General features: G+C 49.6%; 1 protein-coding gene across 3 annotated transcripts in view; it reads right to left on the reverse strand.

Moving 5' to 3' along the window:
• The window catches only part of Amotl1 (angiomotin like 1), a 129835-nt gene that overhangs the window by 28516 nt on the left and 76369 nt on the right, over positions 1-24950 (reverse strand). For all 3 annotated transcript variants that reach the window (XM_040735274.1, XM_040735276.1, XM_040735275.1), the window contains 4 exons: positions 23395-24325; positions 8774-9065; positions 6725-6869; positions 5714-5803 (listed from right to left, as the gene is read on the reverse strand). In XM_040735274.1, the coding sequence (XP_040591208.1) occupies positions 5714-5803; positions 6725-6869; positions 8774-9065; positions 23395-24325 (1458 nt within the window). The remainder of the gene's footprint in view (positions 1-5713; positions 5804-6724; positions 6870-8773; positions 9066-23394; positions 24326-24950) is intronic.

Consider the following 24950-nt stretch of genomic DNA (forward strand, 5'->3'; position numbering starts at 1 on the left):
ATTCCTCTGGTAACAATGTTCCATCATCACGAGGGAACAGGAAGGGGACTTCATCAAGACCCTCAAGCTCCCATGCACTGAACCTGCAGGACTGCCAGCACTGGAAAGCCTCAGGACTGAGTGGAGCCCAGAAGGCCTGCGTAGTCACCACCTTGGCCTTCGGAACTCAGTGGCAACTGTGCAGAATAGTACTCAGCGTTTACTATTATTTTTAAGTGTGTGTGTGTGTGTATGTATGTATGTCTATATGTTCCTTTTAACTTACATGTTTTACATCAAGGTGAACACTGAGCAAAAAAGGGAAACTACTTACTATATACCTTCTCTTTCCCTCTCTTTTGCATCCGCCAAGGTGGTTGTCAACCCCACACCCCAGCCCTTGTCTTCAGCACACGTGCCCATGCGTCATCACTAATGATAAGCTGTCTTGCCCTTCTCTGAACCAACTGCTAGAGTCCCAAAGAACTGGTTTGAAAAGTATGCTGTACCCTGAATGAGTGATGCTGAAATTATGACTAGGGTTTGACTACCTTTGTTCTAATACAGGGTTTCTGGAAGAATATTCTGTAACAGCACATGTTAATAAGTAGGCATGTAATTCCTGTCTGTACTCCTGTGCCCACACGCTGAATGAAAGCCTGGTGTTGTACTCCTCCCACCCAGCCCTCTGCACATCTCTGCATTTTTTCATCTCAGCAGCTCACGAGACTCCAGATGCAAGAGAAGACTCCGCAGCTCAACTTTAACTCTGCATCTTTCATCTCAGCAGTTCAGGAGACTACAGATCCAAGAGAAGACTCCGTAGCTCAACTTTAACTCTGCATCATCTGACCCAAACTCATACTCCCTGCATCTTATTAGTAAGGGTGACCATCCATTGAGGTCTGAACAGGAATTGAACACTGGACACTTGGTTGGCCTGTTTGGAGACATTGTAGAACCTTCGGGAGATGGGACCTGGCTGGAGGAAGTAAGACACTCAGGGGTAGGCCTTGAGGGTTATATCCACTTCCTGCTCTTTCCCTGTTTCCTGACTGCTTTCTCGATGCAAGCAGCCATTGCATGATCTTGCCACCATGCCTTACTGGCCGTAATGGGCTTCACTCCCTCAAACCTGAACCAAAAACAAACCTTTCTTCCCGTAAACTGTCTGTTGTTGGGCATTTGGCCACGTCAATGAGAAAAGGAACTAACACGTCATCCATCTAGTTGCTTTGGTCATATCTATCCCATCCTGCCATTACCCATCTGGGTACCAATCCCTACTGACCTGTCATTTGCTTCCCTGCTCCATGACTCACTTCTGCCGTCGCAGTGGAAGACATTAAAGTGTCTATTCTCCCTGGTCGAGTTTGTTATCTGCTCTGCCCACCGAGCTGGCCTTCAGAATATCACACGTGAACAGAGGAATCACACTCATCTTTTAAGTGTTTTGAACTTAGACTTATGTCTAACATGGCACAAAGCTAAAAACAAGTCTGACCATGACATAAAACCTGGAAGGTCTTAAGAGCAGTTACTTGAAAAACTGTAAGGTAATGGATGTCATGATCAGCCACCACCTACTGTAAGGAGAGGCTTCTCTGATGAGGGATGAGGGACGTACTGATCCATGTGTACAGTAAGATGACATTAGGAGCCATTCTTTTTTTTTTTTTTTTTTTTGGTTTTTCAAGACAGGGTTTCTCTGTGGCTTTGGAGGCTGTCCTGGAACTCGCTTGGTAGTCCAGGCTGGCCTCGAACTCACAGAGATCCGCCTGCCTCTGCCTCCCGAGTGCTGGGATTAAAGGCGTGCGCCACCAACGCCCGGCATTAGGAGCCATTCTATTGCATTGTTCTTTTAGCATGACCTCCACTACGGTCTGTTACCTGTCTAACCACATGTTCTTGGCCTCATGAGCAGTGTCAGGTACGGATTAATCTTGTGGGGCGGGCCTTAAACCGAAATTTCTAAGAGCGGTTGGTTGCTCCCACAACATTTACACCACTGTTGCACTTGTGGGCATATTTTGGCAGGCAGGTTGTTATTGTAGCTTGCAGGTTCACAGCGAGGTGAGACAGATTCCTTTTACTCCAGTAACATGCTATATTAGTTACTTTGCTGTTGCTGTGATAAAACACTACAACCAAGGCGACTTATAGGAGAGTTTATTATGGCTCCAAAGGGTTAAGAGTCCATCATAGCAGGGATTGCGGCAGCAGGAGGGAGGCATGGCAGCAGGAACAGCTGAGAGCTCACATCTCAAACTACAAGCAGGGAGTTGAGAAAGCCAATTCAAAATCATGAAAGTCTTTAAGCTCTCAAAGCCTGCTCCCAGTGACATACTTCCTCCAAAAGGCCACACCCCTCCTAAGTCTCCCAAACAGCGCCATTAGCTGGGGACCAAGTCCTCAAATTCCTGAGTGTAGGGACACCAGACCTTGTTCAGAAACCCACCCCTCCATCAGCCTGGGAGCAGGCAGCTGCGAGATAATGTTTACTGAAAACATGTTTACTGAAAACAATTCAGTGCCATAAAGCTCTTGATAGGGCTCTGGGGCTCTGATAAGGGCTCGCTCACTGAAACACCATGACTTTGATCCCCCCCTATGGCTAGATGCTTCTTCCTGCTCCCTGCTGTTTCTCCCTGATTCTGGTGGATTAAACCACCAGCCAGGAGGGTGAGACGTGTGAGAGCTGTGAGAGGTGTGTGAGAGCTCGGTTGGAGAATTGTATGTGTATGGATGGCAGAAGTCTTTAAAAAGGGAAGCGTTTTTTTCTTGGGAGTTCTCCTAAGCCGACTTGGGGAGCATAAAGTTTTCTTAACGCAACCGACCGGTCCCTGTGTCACCAATCCTCGCCACATTCTCGGATACAGGCTGCTCAGCAGGTGCAACGCCTGAGAGTGGGGGACACCTCACCCAAGCCACCGTATATGCGTGGTACTCTCCAGCACTGGGAATGCTTGCAAGTACAGACCCTGGGGAATGTCTGCACTGTAACTGGGGGATGTGCTAATTTTCTCAGTATTCAAAAGGCCTCGGGGTTCACGAAGGAAAAAGTCCTACTAAATATGGAGTAGCATCCTGGGTCCATTCCTTAGCCACACCAGAAAGAGCAAAACATTCTCAACCCTGATAATACTGAAGGAAGAGGAGGTGTGCTGTAAATACTGCATGTTTAAGGAGCACCATTACCAAGTCTGTGTGAAATGCCTACACTCAATTACCTAACACAGCAACCTTGGAATACCTCTAAGCAGTTGGAAAAGGCCTAGGTTGTCTATTCTATGACTTTGAAGGCCAGCTAAAGCGTGTTTGTGCAGGACAAGTCATCCCCTATAAATTCAGAAGGGTCTCGATGCCCGATTGCTGATGTTTCAGTTTTGAACCAGAGGTGAACGTTCTTCAGAATGTGAGCTCACACCAGAATGTGAGCACCAGCCTTGGCTGGTGGAGCAAACAGATGCTCACTACGTAACATGAACTATGTGATGGACTTACACCCTGGCAGCACAGCCGGCATGTCTCCCTCTGTCAAGGCACACGGTCATCCAAAAGGAAGGTGTCAACACTGTCCATGCCAATAAGGGGCCCTGACTTCTGTCTTAGCTAGGGTTTCTATTGCTGAGATGAAACACCGTTACCAAAAGCAAGTTGGAGAGGAAAGGGCTTATCTGGGTTACACCCCCACTTTGTAGTCCACCACTGAAGGAAGTCAGGACAGGAACTTACATAGGGCAGGAAGCTGGAGGCAGAGCTGATGCAGAGACCAGAGAGAGGAGCTTCTTACTGGCTTGCTCCCTCTGGCTTGCTCAGCCTGCTTTCTCTTTCTTTCTTCTTTCTTTCTTTCTTTCTTTCTTTCTTTCTCTCTCTCTCTCTCTCTCTCTCTCTCTCTCTCTCTCTCTCTCTCTCTCTCTCTCTCTCTCTCTCTCTCTCTTTCCTTCCTTCCTTCCTTTTCTTTCTTTCTTTTTTTTTGGAGCCTGTCCTGGAACTCACTTTGTAGACCAGGCTGACCTCAAATTCACAGAGATCTGCCTTCCTCTGCCTCCCAGATGCTGGGATTAAAGATGTGCACCACCATGGCCCAGCCAGCCTGCTTTCTTATAGTACTCAGGACCTTGGCCCGGGGGTAGCACCACATACAATGAGCTAAGCCTTTCTGCGTCAATCACTGATTAAGAAAATGCCCTACAGGCTAGTCTATAGATCTCAGTTGAGGCTCCTGCCTCTCCAATGACGCTTGTGTCAAGTAGACATAAAACCAGTCAGCCCAACTTTGCTACGTAAGCTCAGATGAGGCAGCAAATGCACGTCATCAGGAAGAACAGACACATTCTTTTTGTAAAGCAAGAGTTAAAGGGTCAAAGAGTCGGTCTGAAGCACACAACAAAGCAACGTGAGGCAAAGGCCTGGCTAGCATGCGTGACCCTTGCCAAAGACGGGATTTAAACAAAGGTGGGGCTTGACACTGGACCCAATCACGAGTCACTTCCGGAGCTGGAAAGGAAATTAAGCCAAACTACCAAAATTTACAAAATTATTTCTGTCTTAAGAACTGAGGGCTTTGACAATCCCACATATCAGGGCACTATTATGAGAAGACAGATGGCTACTTCTTGAATATGCTAATTTTTGTTGTTTTGGATTGGCTTTAAGCTTCGGGCACTTACTCATGATGGTGGTAAGAATTATGACATATACCAGAAATCATTTTCTAAACATCCTTTCAAAATATGACAGCTGGGGGTTTTACACTTCCGGCTCATGCAACGAGTTTGCAAAAAATTCAACTCTTGGCTGATGGTTTTTTCCAAACCCATTTGATGCCATCATTTGCCTCTGGCAAAATTAATAAAAGTATGTTCCCAATAAATCTGGAGGCTTACAAAGATTGTGCCTACTTCTAAATGAAACAGAGTCAGAGGCTTCCAGGACACCAGGCATGGGTAAGCGTAGTGTGGTGATTTGCATGTAGCATGTGCGGGAAATCAGCAGCCTGGCTAGACCCCTGACCTGTGCAGAGCACCACCTGAGAGGTGACCCTGAGAGGGCCACCACCAAGTATCCTGTCCTTTCCTGGAGAAAAAGGTTATGACTTATTTGAAATAGTGAGTCCAGGAAGCACTGTGCTTCCTGGGAGTGTGTGTATGGCGTGTGTGTGTGTGTGTGTGTGTGTGTGTGTGTGTGTGTGTGTGTGTGTATGTATATGTGTGGACAAGCAGGAAGCTGGAGGCCAGCTCCAACAGATTAATAAACGCTTTGGGCACTTCCAGAGAGAAACAACTGAGGGAGGCAGCCCCCTGTGAATGTTTACTGGGGTGCCAAAATGAAAAGACAAAAAAGAAACCAGCTGAGTGCCAGAGTCCTCTTCTCTGCTTCCTGATCCACCCTATAATGAACATGCAGCCTTACACTCCCCCGCCATCCCTTCCCCACCATAGGGGGCTGTATTCTCAAACCATGAGCTCAAATGAACCTATCCTCCAATGCGATGCTTTCAGTCAAGTGCTTGTCACAGCCACAAGAAGACTAGCTAACACACAGACAGGCTCAGCACTACTGAGCTGAGGTCTGTCAGCCTTGGCTTTGGCTCTGACTGACTGAGGAGACTCTCATCTGAGGACTGTGGATCCACAGAAAGGACACAGCACAAAACCTAATAGAAGCTGGTAAGACCCTGGCCTCGGTCTCCTGTATACTGAAGATAAAATCTTCAGACGCACGGACTCACTCTGGGACATGTAATGACCCTCTGCAGCTTTGTCTTCATGGCCATCGTAGTCCCTGCTGGATAGCTGCCTGTTGGCTGTCTCCAGTCGATCTGCAAACAAAGGAGAAACGAGCCTGAGTCATCACACAACAGAGGAATACGGTCAGTGCTAAGAGCGGCATCTGGAGAGGGAGACCATCGGGCAGGGGCCCAGACTGAGCAGTTTGGGGGTATGCTCCAAGCTATCGTAAGAAAACCCTTGTGGGGCTGGGCATGGGCTCAGTCAGTGAAGTTCATTCCGCACAACATAATGACTTGAGTTTGATCCCAGCACCCTTGTAAAAGCTGCATCTGGTGGCATGCATCTGTCATCCAGCTCTGGGGAGTGGAGACAGGACGGTCCCTAGGGCTTGATGGTCAGCCGGCCTAGTTACATCAGCCAGCTCCCTGTTCAGGGAGACACACAGTCAAAAAAACAAAAACCAAACAAACAAAACAGGCAGGGTGAGGCTCAGCGGATACACAGGCTAACCACGGAGGCCAGGCTGCCCGAGCTCAATTCCCAGACCCACAAAAAAGCAGATGCGGTGGGGAACCCCAGTCCTCTTGTGGAGAGACAGGAGAGTCACCCCTAAGTTCATCAGCCAGCTACCCTGGAGGGTGAAGTAGACAAAAACAGTGAGAGAGACCATGCCTCAACAAGGTAGAGAAAAACAACTCTCAAAAGTAAACACGCAGCCGGGCGTTGGTGGCGCACGCCTTTAATCCCAGCACTCGGGAGGCAGAGGCAGGCGGATCTCTGTGAGTTCGAGACCAGCCTGGACTACCAAGCGAGTTCCAGGACAGCCTCCAAAGCCACAGAGAAACCCCGTCTCGAAAAACCAAAAAAAAAAAAAAAAAAAAGTAAACACGCACACAGACACAGACACAGACACACACACACACACACACACACACACACACACACGTGCACACGCCTGTAATGGAGAATGGCCATGGAAGACATCTGCCAGCACAGAGAGCAGGTCTCACCTCGGAGATCTCTGTTGAAGTCGTGAAGCCTCCGGATCTCACCCTCTAGCTTGTTTCTCATTGCTTTGTCCAGAGACTCACGCTTGGTGGTGGACTTCACCAGGCTCTCATAGGCTTCTGAAATCCTCTGCAACTCTTTTTCAAACTGTAAGAAAGACCTAGCATTAACGTGGCATTTGTGACAGGGCCTCTGTGACACTGGCTGTCCAGCGCCCTGAGTACGAGGCTGCATCTTCATGGACGCCTCTCTGGGCCTTGCTTTACGTCCACTCCATTTTGCTCCTCCTCCTGACCTGTAAGAGCTCAGTGATCCTGCAGAGACAGCCTCTCAACTCTGGTCACATGGTCTAACATCACCCAGTAAAGTCTCGGTACTGACAGGAGTCACGGGTGAATAACCGAAACATCCCCTTTAAAAGATTTAGTTTATTTGCTTATTATTATTATTGGTGTGTGTGTGTGTGTGTGTGTGTGTGTGTGTGTGTGTGTGTGTTCAAGGGGTCCAGAAGAGGGTGTTGGATCCTCTGGAGTTGAAGTCCCAGGCAGATGTGAACCACTCAATACGGATACTGGGAACTCAGGTCCTCTACAAGAGCAGTGAGCACTCTCAACCACTGAGCCATCTCTCCAGCCCCCAAATATCTTATTTTCGTATTATCATTTATAATGATTAATGAAGTTTCAGTTTCAAATAAGGAAGACATTAGCGTGGGGGAAACTCAAGCACTGTGACTAAACCTAGACTTGCAGACTCTCAGCACATTGTTCCTTTCAGAGGCCCCGCTCCTGTCTCTAGGCCAGGCTGCGCTTCAGACTGAGTGTTGTCTGTGAAACCGTGCACGGAGAATGATTGTACTTGAACCTAAGCGTAAACAGACGTGAGTGGAAACCTCTTCGTATGGAGGAAATGCGAGGGGTGGGGTTGAAACTGTAGGCACGAGTTTATTTGTTCATGTTTTACCAGCTCAAAGATGCTATCCACGGAGTCTTTACCCTACTGTGAAGACAGATCCAGCAAGTAACCGTCCCTGTCCCAATGGCAGCCTAGCATAGCAGTGCTTCCAAGTGGAAACCAACAACTTCTAGCACAGTGCTGAGTAGCATGAAGCAGAATAGTTGAGGTGACAGCCAAGACATGGGCCCAGCCTAGATGCCCGTCCAGCAGAGAAATGATAAAGCAAGTGTGATTCAATACACAGTACAGCTTTATTCGGCTATGAAGAAAAACGAAATTACGTCATTTGCAGGGAAATGGTATAAGTGAGGTAAGCCATACTCAGAACCACACATGTTTTTTCTCATAACCGACTCTAGCTTTGTTCTGCTTTTTAAATATATGTGTATAGAGAATGAAATGTGAAGGGGCTGTTTGGGGTAAGAAAGGGACTCACGGGAGGGAGACAGGGATGGGTAAAAGGACTAGTAAGCGCATCGTCGAGGCCTAGGGTGTAAAGATGGTAGGGCGGGACCCACGGCTTTGTAAGCTGACTGACAAGCCGTTTAGATGAATGGAATATCACCAGAAGGAAAGGACTGTAAGAGACCAGCGCACATGGATACTCAGGTGACCACTGGAGGCAGAGCCGTAGGCCGTGGGGTAGAAAAGTGCCAGCACCCTTGTCACCAGAAGGCCAGAGCCATGTTTCCAGTCCCTCCAGGGAACAGACATGTCATCTAAGGAGGGCAGAGCTAAGAGAGCAAGAGTCCTTTGATGCCACGAGATCCTCCCTGAGGCCTCCTTAAACAGGGAGTTGGCTGTTTGTTCCACTCTTCAACAACGACTTGCTGCTTCTTCCAGAGCTATCATGAGTGGCTGGTGTGTCCTGAATTGTGCTCACAGTATGGCTGCCAAGGATACTCCTTCCTTTGAATGGCATTCAGAACAGAAAGTACCAAGACGGGTCTTCAGACTCCTAAGACCTCAATGAACATCCTTGTGCTCAGAACCCAGGCATCCCATGGTGTCCTGCCAATGACAGCCTTTTTTTTTTTTTTTTTTTTGCCTCCTCCTTCCCATGGCCCAGCAAATTCCCTCAGCCCGCCACGTACCTTGTGAAGCTTGTCAGCGTTGTCATAGCAGCCCTGAAGCTCCTGGTGAAGCACGCGGTTCTCCTCCGTGAGGATCTCCACCATTTGCTGGGCTCGCTCCACGATCGCAAAGGCGTCTGGTCCGAGCTGCTGGCTCGGGGAGGCGGCCGGTGGAAGCTGCGGAGCCGCCAGGCTCATGGGAAGCGGAAGAGGCAGGGAGACGGAGTGCAGGGGCCCGCTGGCCGAGGAAGTCTGAGAGGACATGGGGCTATGCTGCTGCACCGTGGATGGAAAAGGAAGCTGGCACGGCCGGCTGCGGGGAAAGAGAGGGCCGGCCATCAGACTCCAGAGGAAGAGTGGGAGAGGAAGGGAGGCCTTGACGGTGGCGTCCTTGGGCAGGGGTCACCACACGCTTTCCCCACACCCAGCTAAGCAGTTAGGTTCAGGCTTGGAGGCGGCCATCAAAGTCGTCCCACTACCAGGAAGAGTGGGGACAAGCCAGCACAGGTCTCTGCTCTCTGGGAGAGACAGGCAGGCCATGCTGGGATTAGACAGAGCTGAGAGTGGAGTCTGAGCCTCCAAAGGATGGGATTCTGGAGAAGCGAGGCCAGGGAGAGTCTGACGGGCTGGCAGAAGTTTGGGCTGAAGCCTGGAAGGCAGCCAGGAGGGAGCAGCGGCCTGGGTGGGAGAGTGAACCCTCCACTACTCTCTCTGCCTGCCCGTTTCATGAGAATCTCCGTGCTCTCTCTCAAGCTAAGCCAACAAACAGTTCGTCACAGCAGCCTCTCAGGGACGCAACAAATGGCACGAAAGTCTTGTCTGGTTCTCCCATTCCTGCTGTTTCTCTCCTACAGAGACAGGAATTCAGCCTTCTTGCTGGTCTCTACTTCCAGGTCTCGGCACTGGAGGAGAGGTGACAGGACTCCACAGTGAGCCAGCTGTGTGGATGTAATCTCAGCACTTGGGAGGCAGAGGCAGGAAGATGACCGCAAGTACAAGGAGAGCCTGGGCTACATATGGTGAGTTACAGGATAGCCTGGGCTACAGAGTAAGACCCTACGTCACAAAACATAAATAAATAAATCTGAAACACCTAGCATTGCTGCCAAAGGGTGAGCCTCCAGAGAGTGTCACTCACAGGACTATTCCAATGTTACCCTAGGAGGTTACTCTCACTTACATATTTCCCCTTTAAGTATATTTTCTAGAGTATTTTAGACCCTGTCAACTGTCATGGCCCCATTCATAACTGTGTCTCACAGCTGTGATGCCTCTGAATGCCAGCTCCTTCAGCTACGTCAGACACGAGAAATTGAAGGATCACGACAGCTACGCAACCACCCTGACCATGGACGGATCTGGGCACATCACACCAGAGTGAATAACCATGGGTCTCGTGTACTAGCATCAGATCGGCCTCAGGAGATGATCCGAATCAAGTCTCCTTCCGTGTTAAGTTTAGGGCTTCCTTCTCCAGTCATGCTAATCTAGCTGGGTCCAACTTTGCTGGCAAAGGTCAAGAGTCACGGAGCACAACACAGCCGCTTACTCCATAGGTGAGACTCCCCTTCCTCCTGTCTCCCGCTCAGGAAAAAAGTGAAAAGTCGTGGGGGTTGTACAGCATCTTCTCATCCCTGCAAACACTGCAGGACCACACAGCCCTCTCTTTAGGCGGAGACGCTTGCTGGGCCTGCGCCCATTCCACACGCTGTCCTGCACAGAAGGTACAAACCCACCACAGGCTAGACAGACCCTGAGTCCTGTTCACACTGCCCAGTGTTTCTGCAGGTCACAGGAACTCCTGTTGGGAATGGACCCCACACTTCCCACAAGGCCGTGGAAGCTGCAGCGCATTCTACACAGGAGCAGGCTGGTTTAGGAAGAGCCCAAAACCACAGCTGCACCGCTGACTCCAAAAACCGATGTTCCTTCCCACCTCAGACGCAGCCCCTCACAAGGTAAGAGGTAATGAAACTGCTGTCCTTGGAGCAGGAGGGAGGTGGTCAGCTCTGCTCTCGGATGGACTGGAGATGGGGATGGGGAGTTCCCTCTGAGATTTACTTAAATTTGGGTTTGAATCCACTCAGTTAATGCACACCACCTCCTTGGTCCTCTCCTCAAGGGCAAAGACAGAATCTGATGACCATATCCTGATGCACACCGAATTCCTTCGAGAGGGTGTGAGGATTCAGGGGAAAAAATGCTTGCCAAACTTAAAACAAGAGGTGAGCTGAGTGTTAATGGTGCACGCCTTTAATCCCAGCACTTGGGAGGCAGAGGCAAGTGAATCTCTGTGAGTTCCAGGCCAGCCTGGTCTACAGAGGGAGTTCCAGGACAGCCTCCAAAACAATACAGAGAAACCTTGCCTCGAAAAAACAAACAAACAAAAAAAACAAGAGGTGAGAAGATTCCAGACTGGGGGTCTTCTACCAAGCAGCTAGCACTGTCCCTGCAGATCACCCAAGAGCACTCTCCAGAGAATAATGCCTGTACGAGGGTGGATGACGGCCAGGCAGGAGAGAAAACCTCTGCCTCTCAGGTCCACCACTCAGGCATCCAGGGCTGCAGACTTCTGGACCTGGAGCAGGTGGGTGTGGGATGAGTGTGAGGGGCACCATGGGGCACAGTAGGCACACGGGGAGAGACAGCGGGACGGGTGGGCCACCGCCACAATAAACACTTCCTAGCCATGGAGACCCGAGAGGGAAAGAGGGCATGGGAGACAACATTTATTGAGAAACGTAGTGAATGTATTTCTGTGCTGTAACTGACAACTCATGAGTCGCTTTCCCCTATTGGATCCTGGTAGAGCATCCAACCTGACACCCGGCTCTGGAGAGTGCCAGCTGTGTTCCATCCCTGTAGCCTCACGCAGAGCTCGGCAGGGAGCACTCAGGAGCAGCTTCCAAAGCTTTACTGTGGCTATACCTACTGAGCTCGTCCTGCGTCCAGCCACTGTGGCTAGCCTGCGCTACAGCCCCCATCTCATTCCGACTTTATAAAATAGGTTTCAGGCTGTGGGGGCGGCTCAGTGGGTACAGGTGCCTGCCACCACGGCTGACAACCCGAGTTGGCTCCCGGGTGTCACACAGCGGAAGGAGACAAGCAAGCCCCACAAGTTGTCTTCTGTCCCTCACACATATACACCATGACGTGTGTGCCCCTGCACACACATGTGAGCATGGCAGACACACACACACACACACACACACACACACACACACACACACACAGAGGACATCACTATTTGTCTATTTAGAATAAAAAACAGAGCATGGAAGGTACCCTGCAAAGTACAATCGATAAAAGAGAGGCAAGAGAGAGTCGAATGTGGATTTTGTTGCGTCTACAGAAAGCGCCCACGCCACATCCATGGAGGGGCCGCCCTGTCTGCCAGGTAGACACTTACTAAGCTCTCACAAGAATTAAAGAAGGCTCCCCTGGCCTGTTCCTATAAGACACAGGTTTTGTTTAGGAGGTCAACAGGTCAAATGACCAAAAGAGCCTTGAAACACCAAAGGTGCAAACTGTTTGGTTTTTCTTAACATAGTTGCATACGAATTAGAATTCAAAGCCCTCCCCTCCTGCAGGCCAAGGTCAGGTGAGACACAGGAGCAGCATGATCTGGAGAGACTCAGAGGTACGGGCCTGGCTGGTCTGTCAGAGGTGGCCTGGGCCATCCTTCTGGACGCTGGCCTCCAGGATGTGTACCTAATTCTCCCTCTGAGCCTCCATTGTCCCGTGCCCCCCACCACACACACACAACCGGCTACTGCCTGCCTGCCTTCTATTTCTACTCTCGAATTCATACTTCAACAGTACTTAGTATTCCACGCACACGCCTTTTCTTCTACCTAATTATTAGTGCACAACTTTTCCAAGGATAGAAGCTTATGACTCAGAGTGATTTGACAGGAAGTCACTTCTGCTAACTGGTTTAATCCCCAACTCTCAGACCAAGTTGGCTCCTATTTTGCATGACTGCTTTTGAACGAGGAAAGGAACCTTCAGCACTGTGGATGAAGGGGATAAGCCCCTGCCAGTCACAATTACTGAGACTGTGGAATCACGGAGATCCCCGCACGGTAACAGGGACTCTGCCGGTCTCTAACAGTGTTTGCTCCACCTGGAGAAACGGGCTGTAGTAACATGTTCCTCTCCACAGAGACCAGTCTTCATAAGCATATTAAACAAGTTTGTACATTCTACCGGCAAACGGTTGTCATGAATAGCACTGACTTAATCGCTCCTCACCAACCTGGGCATCCACCGTTCCCACACCAGGTGCAGCATCATTCTGTTCCGTAAGTATGCAAATAAGGGCTCCCAGGGTTGACAGAACCACAAGAGCTGACATTCTGTCCAAAGCTAAAAGCACTTCCCAAAGCACACACTCCCACCACACCAGGCCCCGCTGTCAGCACCACAGAGCCAAGGCAGAGAACCAGAGCAGCTTCAGGGCACTGTCACACACATCAGGACATGCCACCCAGCCTCAGAAACAGAGAAACGTGCTCTGGGTGATGGCCTCAGAATGTAAAGACTTGAAATTAGAAGGAAAACATCTCAGTGGTTTTTACACTAATTACTTCCTGAAAGACAATATTTTAGATACGAGGATTAACTGAGTGTGGGAACTCTGTTGACTTTGCTATAAATATATATTTGTTTGGGTGGATGTGTGCAGGAAGATTTGGGCACACACATATCTGTAGGCCAGAGGTCAATGTCCAGTGTCTCTCCTAAATCACTCTCTGCCTTCAGTTTTTGAGACAGGGTCTCTCGCTGAACCTGAAATCCATGAATTCAGCTGGGCAGGCTGGCGGCTTGAAGAGCCCTCCATGGCTGGGGTTACAGGCAGGCATCAGCATGCCAGCTTCTAGGGATCCAAACTCAACTTTTCAAGTTGTGCAGCAGGCATTTGACTGGGTCATTCCCTTAACACAAATATGTCTTTAAAATCTTTTAAGTGAATCAACAAATAGACTCTTGAGTAAATTTCATCTGTATCTTTTAATATTTTAAAAAGGGGCGGGAGAGGTGGTTCGTGGTTAAGAGCACTTCCTGTGCTTGCAGAGGCCCAGAGTTGGGCTCCTCCCACCCACACTGGGTGGCTCTCAACTGAGGTAGCTCCAGCTCCAGGGGATCCAGAGACATCTTCTAGTCTCTGTGAGCAACTACCACATCACACACACACACACACACACACACACACACACACACAAATTTAAAAACCAGAAAGGTGTTAAAATAATTGTCCAAAACAGAATTACGAGACTTCCAACTGAAGAGATGATCAATCTCCAAATTATAAATCCTATTTCTCAAAATTGATTAGCTCCACTAAATAGTACATCTTAACCATGAGAAGAAATTGGACGAGTACTCCAAAGTTCTAGATATTCGGTACATTATATCATAAACTAGTATAAGTTCAAATTACTACAGTTTTAAAACAATCTATATGAAAGGGTTGCCGGAAAGAAAGTTTCACATTATATACATGTCCATACAGCATTCCCCCCACATTTTTATTATGTGTACATGCCTGTGTATATACATGTGTGTACATGCATGTTGTACACATTATATATTGTATGAATATGCATGTGTATGTATACATGTGCGCATGCGAATGCATGTATGTATATGCTCATCAGAGCACACGTGCAGAAGTCAGAGGATAACCTGAAGCTACAGCTCTGACCTTCCACCAAGTGGTTCCTGGGGATCAAATTCAGGCCAGTAGGCTTGGTGGCTAGCGCCTTTCTCTGCCAAGCTGTTTCACTGGCCTTGATAGGGCCAACCTGCACATATACCAATCAGCCTCTCCTTGGAAGCCAGTTCCAGAAGTCGGTGATATCAGAGAACTTAGGTAAATGCCCAGCTGTCCCCACATGGTCACAGACCATGTATGGGCAGAAAGGGAAGTGCATGCTGTAATCTATGCACTAAACTCCACATGTATCTACATACAAGTCAGTGGTTGCAAAAAGTGGTTTGTCTGACTGACAAACTTTGTGAAATACAACAGGAAATAAAAATTAGTGGGTAAACAGATGAAGAATGTATTTAAATAATTTATAAAAGAGAAAAACACCCAAATATGTAATTTCAAATATAAACATTAACAGAAATAAACTAAAACAAGTTTTAAATGTATCTATTAATAAGTCTTACAAGCTTTTATGCAACTTTTAAAAAAATTTTTCGAGAGTACTCCTGAGACTCTTGTTGGGTTCTGTTTGTTATAAGTCAGAATCTTACTGCATAGCCCAACAGACAATAAAAGTGATTGTCTCCAGTTAGTGGAACTATGGTTCTTTCTTTCTTTTATTTCTTGTTATTCTTTTTCATTGGATATATGCAGCTTGTTTTAAAATTTTTTCATATTATGGTCCCTCTTCACTGTCAACCTGACTGGATTTGGAGTCACCTATAAGACACACCTTTGCAGGTGTCTTCGAGGATGTTCCCAGAGTAGTCTAACTAAGGAGAGACCCGCCCTACACATGGACAGCACTGTGCACAGACTATGGGCCCAGACTGATAAAGAGATAAAAGGAAGACGCCAGCTAGGCACCTGTGTTCATCTCTCTCCGCTTCCTGACTGCAGACACAATGTGACCACCCACACTCTCTGGAAGCCACGCCTCCCCCACCAGGTAGCCCTTCCTAAACCAGGAGCCAAAAATAAACCCCTCCTTCCCTCCTTTTCCTTTTTCTCAGTTATCTGGTCACAGTGAGGAGAAAATAACTGATACAGTTACTACCTAAGAAATGCATGTGTGTTATATAAAAATTAGAAAATATAAACAAAATCATCAGCATAGTATTTTAGTAATTAGGAAAAACAACCATATAAAAGAATAAAAAGCCACACAAAAGGAAAAACTCACACTTTAAAAGAGTCTTGCAGCTCATACTATTTTCTCAAAACTTTCTGACCCTTAAAGCAACATAGTGAATAGAGTGTTTAACACAGGCTGTATTTGAATAGGAAAATGCAGAAGATCAATATTTTCTTTCTTTGGGGGATAAGCTAGCAGGAAAGACATATATATATATATATAATATACATACACATACATGCATACATATGTATATATATACATAATTTCTACAATAAACATAATGCTTATATAAGGAAGCAACTTAGTTGTAAGAAAATTGTTCATAATGCAACCCAGATGAGGACGGCGGGTATGACGTACACCTCTAATCCCAGCCACTTAACCAGCTGACTGGGGCATGACTGCTTGAGCCTAAGAGTTCAAGGCCAAGCTGGGCAACATGACAAGATGCTATCAAAAACACTAGCAAGTAAGGAAGCTGAGGCTCTGCAGGGTGAAGGAGCAGAAGGACCCCCACCCCCCACCCCCGTAGCCGCTGGCCCTGCGGACAACCATGGGTCTCCAAAGCAGTGCTCAGTTTGAGGCTTGACTCCTCCTTTAACTAAACTCAGAATCCCTGCTATGTGGGTGGGAACGACAGCCTTCTGTTTAAAGACCCTGCTCCTGTTAATGCATTACAGCTGGGGTTGTGTCAGGTTTCCTGGGAAAGTGACCTGAACTTGACCCTTGCTTCTTTAAATTCCCACACCGAAGAGTTATTTCTCAGGACACATGAGGTACTCACCATGCTTGGCGTACCCAGCTAGAATTCAGCCTAAATGCTGTAGGCATTGCTGAATTCTTATTTTTTTAAGATAGGGTCTAATGCAACCCTGGCTAACCTAAAACTTGCCAGGTAGCCAAGAATGGCCTTGTCTTAATTATTCCTGCCTCCACCTCCTAAGTGCCAGAATGACAGCGGTGCACCACCGAGTTTGGCCGACACTCCTGACAGTAAGTTTGACCTACACGGTAGAATTTAAATGAGGCTACATGGCCTCATTTTCACTGAGGGAAATGGATAGTTTCCACTGGGGTCTGGTTTAACCTGTAGATGCCAGGCATTGGCTCATTTTCATGACTGTATAAACTACAAAGCCTAATTCACCATTTCAGAAACACACTCCCCAAATTCTCCCTCCCCTTTTCCAGCTACTTCTAGCCTACACTAAGAGGGGCCTGCAACCTTCTTTGTTTTAGTCTTATCCCATACACGATCCGTATTAAAATATATAAATCATAGGAACAAAGAAGTGATACATCACCTGGCCTATAGTCAGAGCCGCCATCCCCACACGCTCCTGTCCACGCTCCTGCTAAACTGGCGCTGCTTACACTGCTGTCATTGTTATTTGTCCCACGTGGCCCTGAGCATGCCTCCCACTTGGTTCTCTCTCCTCCACAGAATGCCATTTGCCATGTTCCCAGAGGGTGTCTTAGCTAGAGCTGTCACTGCTCTGATGAAACACCATGACCAAAGGAACTTGGGGAGGAGAGGGTTTGTGTCAACCACAGTTCCACGTAACAGCTCATCACCAAAGGCAGTCAGGGCAGGAACTCACACAGGGCAGGAACCTGGAGGCAGGAGCTGACGCACAGGCCATGGAGGGTGCTGCTTACTGGCTTGCTCTCATGGTTTGCTCAGCCTGCTGTCTTATAGAACCCAGGACCACCAGCCCAGGGGTGGCTCCACCCACCATGGGCTGGACCCTCCCAGATCTCAATCACTAATTGAGAAAAATGTCCTAAAGGCCTGCCTACAGCCAGATCTTATAGAGGCATTTTCTTAATTGAGATTCCCTCCTTTCAGATGACTGTAGCTTGTGTCAAGTTGACATAAAACGAGCCAACACGATGACTCTCTAGGGAGGAAACGCTCAGTACGTCTTGAGCAAGAACATAGCTGCCATACGATCTGGTCAAACGACGCTTTCCCTAGTTGCCACACAGAACATTCACTGGCCATTCGCTGAACTGAATGAGGAGGAAGGGGATGATGACATCATGTTTCTGACAAGAAGGAAGAAGCCGGCCCTGTGCATGGAAAGCCACAGCTCCTGGCCTCTCAGAGCTTTCCGCAGCCTGGAACAGAAGGCTGCTTCACGGGTATCTACCAGCCAAAAATCAGAGCACTGCATTCACGGATGAGCAGAAGACCAACAAGCAGGTGGCCGTCTTCCCTCTGACTCTGGGAAGCTAGAACTCGAAGACCCTCTGTTGAACAGACATGATAGAACCAGGATGAAGGGCAGAGACTTGCCCAGGCTCGGCAGGCAGGGAGAAACACTGTCAGGGTCCCTTGCCAACAGCGGCTCGCCCCTTCCTAAGTGGTCCTTACTAGAACAGACATGAGTCGAAAGCCACTGCTGACCACATGCCACAGCAGACCCCGCCTCAAATGGGAGCAAGCCACAGCAAGCTGCGGGTGTTCGCCCAACCTGGGTCCGATGGGCAGACCAACACAAAGTCGCAAGTGGATTCAGAGCCCTGAGACCCTGGCTTTCCTTTCTTCTCTTTCTTTCTTTTCCCCACAACTTGACTGGATAATTCCTGAGTGTGGATTTTGTAGTCAACACCACAGCAAAGTTAAGCTTGCTCCCATTATCTTCCAGGATATCTGGAGTGGGAGAGTCTGGTGAGACTCAATAAACTAATTACAAATTCTCCTGGTATGTCAGCTCAAGTGACAATTTAGTGTGTTTCCATTGCATGTGGTCACTGAGTGCTTCTTGGAGAGAGTGGCAGCAAGGGACCCTGGGCTTGATACGGCTCCTGCACCACGGAGCTGCTGGCCATGACCTGATACCCGAACCTCTAAGTCAGGTTCTACTTATCTAAGGATGGGTTTCTTAATTGGCCCCTTCTTTTCGTAAGATTTAGTTGTTCACGTGTTTCGCCTGCACGTGAGTCTGTGGACCACGTGCACACAGTGCCCATGAGGCCACAAAAGGTGTCAGATCCCCTGGGCCTGGAGTGACAGACAGTTGTGAGCCACCGCGAGGGTGCTGGGAACTGAACCGGAGTCCCCGGTAGGAGCAGCCAGGGCTCTTGCACACTGAGCCACCTCTCACCCACTGGTTCCCATTTCCTAAAACTGCTGTAAACGGTAAGGAACATAAAAGCCACACTAGGTGCGCACAGTAAGCCCTTGGGAAAACTCGCCCTTCCTGTCATAGTGCGCCGTGGTCCACTGAGCGCTCCTTGGCTGTGACAGAGTGCCACACGTTTGTAGTAGAAAACTGAAGCAGGGATTAGAGGAAACAGGCTTTGTCTTATTTCATGCACGATCCTGACTAAAGTATATAAACCACAGGAACAAAAAAAACATTCAAAACTGATTACATCTGGCTTATACATCCCACTTTTACAATGTTCATGTTCTGTTGGGAAATTCAAGATTAATACGTAATTTTTAGCAGTTCTAGTTTTTTGCTCTTTTCTTTCTTTCTTTCTTTCTTTTTTTTTTTTTTGCATACACAGTTTTTTTTAGATGCATCCTGACTGATATATACTTCAAACCGCTCTGGTAGAAAAATCCAGCCATGCCTGGAATTCATTCGTGCCTCCATTCCCATTAACAGCACACAACTATGTAAGCCAAGTCACCACGAGCGAGTCAGAACTAACAGCCAATGTTTGCTTTGTGGGTGGAGGCCGTCACCATCCCCACAGGAACGGCCCTAGTCTCAGCTTGTCCTGGTGGTGACCCACTTTCCTTCCCAGGTGGAGGAAAGCGAACTGGCTCGCGAGGAAGAACAGGGCCGAGTCCTTGGAGCAGCCCCTGGAGGAAGAACAGAGCAGGCCCCTGGTCCAGCACTAGTTCCCTCCTCACAGCCACTTGAGCTCAGTCACAGAAGGGGCCGTGATGCCGCAGGTCCAGGTCTGCTATGCTTGGGCCAGTGGCTGCTCTCAGCAGTGTACACGGGACTTTAAGGGTACGACATCAATCACCAGGAGCTCCGCCTTAGTGCGCCCGAGCAGGCGAAAGATCTACGAGTGACTGGGAGACACACTCTTCTCCCAAGCTTTAGCACGCACTCTCTAGATCTGTCTGTAGGCAAGAAAGAGCCAAGTCTTAAAACGCAATGGGTTGGGCCAAATTACTGGGTACCCATTCAATCCCAAGCAGGGCTTCCTGCAGCATCAGACGGGAAGACGGCCCAGGAACCTGTCAGGTTCCATTCTGGTCCATGTGCTGCCATGTATATATGTACCCAATAGCCTGACGCTTCCTAAGCCATCACCATTGGTGACAAACATACAACTCCCTTAAGCACCAGAGAAGGGAATGGCCAAGTGAGATACCTAGGAGCTGTCTCTTGGGCCATGCATAATGCCACACACCAGGTTCAGACGCTAGAGTTCAGGCTCTGCTAGACAAGTCTGGAGCAGGCTGTGTGGAGACAAGTTTGTTTGCCTAGCTGGCCAAAGGCTGCTCTGCTGGAGTCAGGCTGGCTCACTGTGGACTTACAGCCTTGGGGCCCATCTCAATGGCCAGTCCTCTCACAATTTTGATGTGGCATAGGAGTTCCAGGGCCAAACTTAGCAGGGAACTCTAATCCCTCAAATGGTGGCTCACAACTTGTCTGTAACTCCAGTTCCGGAGAATCAGACACCCTCTTCTGGCCTCCAGGAGCATCAGACACTCAAGCAGAGCTCAGACAAAACACCGTACAGGTAAGTAAAACAAAAGCATAAAAACTGGGCCAGCAAGGAAGAAGGAAACTTCATTGGGAAAGATTCTCCATCGTTGTCAAGACCTTCCAGAGGCTGAGGGAAAGGTGTGAGGGGATCTATGACATGACAATGTGATACAAACACCAGAAAGTGTCGGCTTTTGAGGGAAAGTTACCCTTTGGTGTAAAGAGGCGAGAACTCGAAGGCTCCATCACAGAGTCGGGCTAGGCCCAAGCTAGGATGACTGCAGTGTGCTCTGTGGCTCAGGAGGACCGCAGGCTGCTCCACAAGTGCCACTTGACAGCGTGAGGGCTCATCTTCATCTAGACTGGATTTAGACTCACCTAGGAGACACACCCCTGGGCATGTCCGTGTGGGTGTTTCCAGACACGCCTAACTGAAGTGGGAAGACACAGTGAAAGTAAGTGGTATCCCATTCCAGACTGAATTAAAACGGGGGGGTCTGGCTGGGCGGTGGTGGCGCATGCCTTTAATCCCAGCACTCGGGAGGCAGAGGCAGGCGGATCTCTGTGAGTTCGAGGCCGGGCTGGACCGATAGCCTCCGAAACAATACAGAGAAACCCTGTCTCGTAAAAACCAAAAAAATAAAAAAATTTTAAAAAACCGGGCGATCTGAGTTCTGGCACCCGGGTACACAGGGGCATAAGGGGTTACAGGTCAAGCCAAGCCCCGCCCCACTACACTTTCCCGGCCATGACAGATACCATGCTCTCAAACCTCGGGCCAAAATAAATCGTTCCTCCTACGCGTTGCTGTTTGCCAGGTATTTGGTTACAGCAACAGAAAGATGACGATCAAATCCACCTAGAGTCCAGTGTGTCAGAGCCGGGGAGTGTGTGGGAGTGTGTGGCCAGCACCCAGCTCTCTCCCAGAAGACAAACAACCAGGTGGACCTGTACCCAGCTCTTAAGAGCTCCAGCTTATTCAGTTTAGCCAGAGACAAACCCTCTGTGATGACGACGCATCCAATTATAGCAGGTGGCACCTGTCTTCTCAGGGGCTGTGCTTTTCCCCCCGACCAGGCCAGCTCCCTCCAGTGCTGGCCGCTCCCACAGTCTCTCCAGAGCCTCATGTCCAACGGCCTCAAACACATGCCCTGCTCCTCTGAGGTCTTGCCAGGCACAGTCCTTTTAGATCTCTTGGCAGACACTGCACCTGCATCCTGCTGTCTCCTCTCCTGCACCCTGCTGTCTCCTCTCCTGCACCCCTGCGGTCCCTCCCCGGTTCCCTGAACTCTGACCCTCCCCGGAAAGGCCTCTCTAACCATCCTGCACCACCACTGAAGCTAGTCAGTAAACGCCAGCGCACAGTCTCTGCTTACAGACTAACACTAAACTCCCTCGGAGTAACATCCAGAGATCTACAGCATCGTCCACAACTTCCCTGTCCAAACACCCTCCGTCACATCTTCCTACACCTATCCGCCAGGCTCCACCCCCTCCCCGGGGCTGTCCTGCCTCTGGAGATGGCCTTTCTACCACTGCCTGCAACTTGTATCGACCCTGTGAGTCGCCAGCCAATGTCGCCTGCGGGAAGCTTCCTTAACCGTCTGACCTCGAGCCCGTCTATCCTATCCGATCGCCTCGTGCTTCCTGCGTATTCCTGCGCTGAGCATCACACGGAAGGGCAGGGACGGGTTCTGATACTGCTTTCCCCAAAGACAATGCTTCAAGGACCTCTGGGGAAGGGACCATGCTTGTATCTGTGGACCAAGGCGGCACAGAGGGCCACACGAGGAAGAAATGCTGAACCTGACCATCAATCTGAAGGCAAGAGGCTGGATGGTGGAGGTTAGGGCCACGCTACCTCAGCTGCACACTCTGGACACCTTCAGAGCGCCACGCTTCAGCTTCACATCTACTGAATAAGAAAGGACTTCCATGGTCTTGCTAACGTCCCCTCCCTAGCATCCAGAGCATTTCTCCTTTTTATCTTTTAATTTTAAAAAAAGTGTGTGTGTGTGGGATGGGGCATGTGTGTGTGTGTGTGTGTGTGTGTGTGTGTGTGTAGGGGTGGGTGGGTATGTGAGTGGCCAGGAAGGCCAGAAAAGGCATCTTTTAAATTTGTTTTGTTTTGTTTTGTTTTGTTTTGAAGACAGGGTTTCTCTATGTAGCTTTGGAGCCTGACCTGGAACTCGCTCTGTAGATCAGGCTGGCTTTGAACTCACAGAGATCCGCCTGCTGGGATTAAAGGCATGTACCACCACCACCTGGCTGGCATCTTAGATATAGTGCCACATGCCTATAATCCCAGCTTTGAGAGGCAGAGACAAGAGGCTCATGAGCTGAAGACTAGCATAAGCTGCCTGGTAAGACCTTGACTCAATAAACAAAGGAAGGGAAAGAGGGAGGTAGGAGAGGGAATGGGAGGGAAGAGGGAATGGGCCTATTAATACAACAGAAGACAAACTATAAAACCACTTTGTGGCTGGAGAGATGGCCCAGTCTGTGAAGGACTTGCCTTACAAGCACAGGGACACCAGCTGAATACCCAGAACCCACATCAAGAAAGCTGCGTGCGACGGCATGTACTTCTGCTGGGGAGGCAGAGGCGGGCAGATCCCCGGAGGCCTTAGCCAGCCAGCGCAGCCTAACTGGTGAGTTCTGGATAGACACTGTCTAAAATACAACAACAAAAATGGATGGAACCAGGACAACACTCAAGACAGCCAGCTTTTTCCCGTGGTCTCCACATGCACCTCTACTCATGTAAACACACACACACACACACACATACACACACACGCATGCACACATGCACACGCACACTCTCAAACATGCACACAGTCACACGCACACTCACACACACGCATGCACACACACTCACACGCACGCACGAGCACACACACGCACACACACAGAGTCAACGCTCTCTCTCATCCTCAGCTGCCCCTCTGCTAAGAATGGAAGAAGCTCATAGCCTCTGCCTTCCGTGTATCTGAGCCCCCAACTGGACAAGACAGACAAAAGCTTTGGTAAAAAGCTAAGATGCCTCACAGGGACTACACCACAAGCACATGGCTGAGATTTACAAAGCTGAGCGGACAGTTACCTGGTGACCCCGTACTCTGGGGGCGGCTGATACCTCAGGACGGCCACCTCTGTTCTCACAGGCTGAGGTGCCGGGTAGGGCTTGACCATCTCGTGGAGTACTCCAGGGTGCTGGTCACTGTAGTAAAGTCCGTGATCTTGGTTCTTGCTGACCGGGGACATCATTGGCTTGGTCTTGAAGGGGTATTCGGGGGGAGGGCCACGAGGGTCCAGGGCTTTACAGGCAGGCTGGGCAGGGGGAGGCCCTCCCCCGGCTTTGACGCCCTTCCCGTTTCCCGAGCTGGGGTGGTGCTGCTTATCCCCGTTCCTCTCCAGCGACAGCTGCATGATCCTCTCACTGAGGGAGCGGACGTGGCCTTGCTTTAGCTCTTTCAAGGCCTCGTCCTTGTGTGCCTGTCCGCTGTTGGCACGGTTCACCGTGGGCCTCCCCTCCGTGCGGGACTTCTGACCGGTCCCTCCGGCCATGTAGTAAGTGTGGCCGAGGGGCCCCTGTCCCTGCTGCTGCTGCTGCTGCTGCTGCTGTCCCCTGAAGAACTGAGACTGGGCCTTGGCCTCCTCATACGTGGGCAGCTCCTCGTTGTTCTGTTGAGGCTGAGCGGCGCGGACCTGCTTCTCCATCACCGTGTTGTCCCCCTGGTGCTCTTGACCCTGCGGCTCCTGGCGGGCTGACTGGAAGACCATTTGTGGGTCTTCTTGAGTGAGGGTCTCCGTGGAAGAAAAGTTGTTGGTGGCGTGGGCTGGCCCTGCACTCCCTGTGGCCTGGTGCTGAATGGCCAGCAGGTTCATGTTCTCGGTCGGGGTGCCATAGCGCAGTTGTTCCTGGATCAGCCGCTGCAACACTGTCCCAGCAGTCACATCCTCAGAACCTCTCATCTCCACCTCCGGGGTCCTCAGGAAGTTCGGGGAGTGGAAGTTGGAGAGAGGGTCCTCCACTGAAAGACAAACAGGAGCCGAGCTGACAGGCTGTCCCCAGGAGATGCCAACTGACACTCTAGTCAGTGTCGTTTAAAGACACCACCCTGCGACGCCTCAAAGGAGTATTTCTTAGATTCCCTGAGACTCTGCTCCCCCTCCACCCCCACCCCTTTTCTGCCTCCTTTGGGACAGGATCCCCCTTTCCACATCTCTCTTAACAGCCCCGCTGTGGCAGAAACCGCCTTAAGTCTTCCCATAATAAAAATGACAAGCAATCCCAAAGAAGCCACCACAGCCCTCTGCCGGGTCTCCGGTGACGGTCCTCCGTCACTGCTTTCCCTTACTCAGGGCTGTCCTAAGAAGGCAACCACACTGGCTGTCCCCCTGCTCCAAACACCGCACACACTCTGCTCTGATTAGTAACCAAATCCGCCCCCGAGTTTTGGGACTCTTGTGTTACACACGTAAGCTTTCTAGAACACTTAGCCTGGTTGTTTACCTGTTTAAAATGTTCTTCTGGGACTTAGCATCCAGGCCACTGCCCCCTTCCTGGCTCCATTTACACTACCTGCCTCCTCTAGTCTGTGTCTCCCCCAAGCTCTTTCCGAATCCCCCCTTTTGCCTCCACTGAACAAAATGTAC

The sequence above is a fragment of the Mesocricetus auratus genome, unplaced genomic scaffold, assembly GCF_017639785.1.
Source record: "Mesocricetus auratus isolate SY011 unplaced genomic scaffold, BCM_Maur_2.0 Super-Scaffold_100044, whole genome shotgun sequence".
Lineage (NCBI taxonomy): Eukaryota > Metazoa > Chordata > Mammalia > Rodentia > Cricetidae > Mesocricetus > Mesocricetus auratus.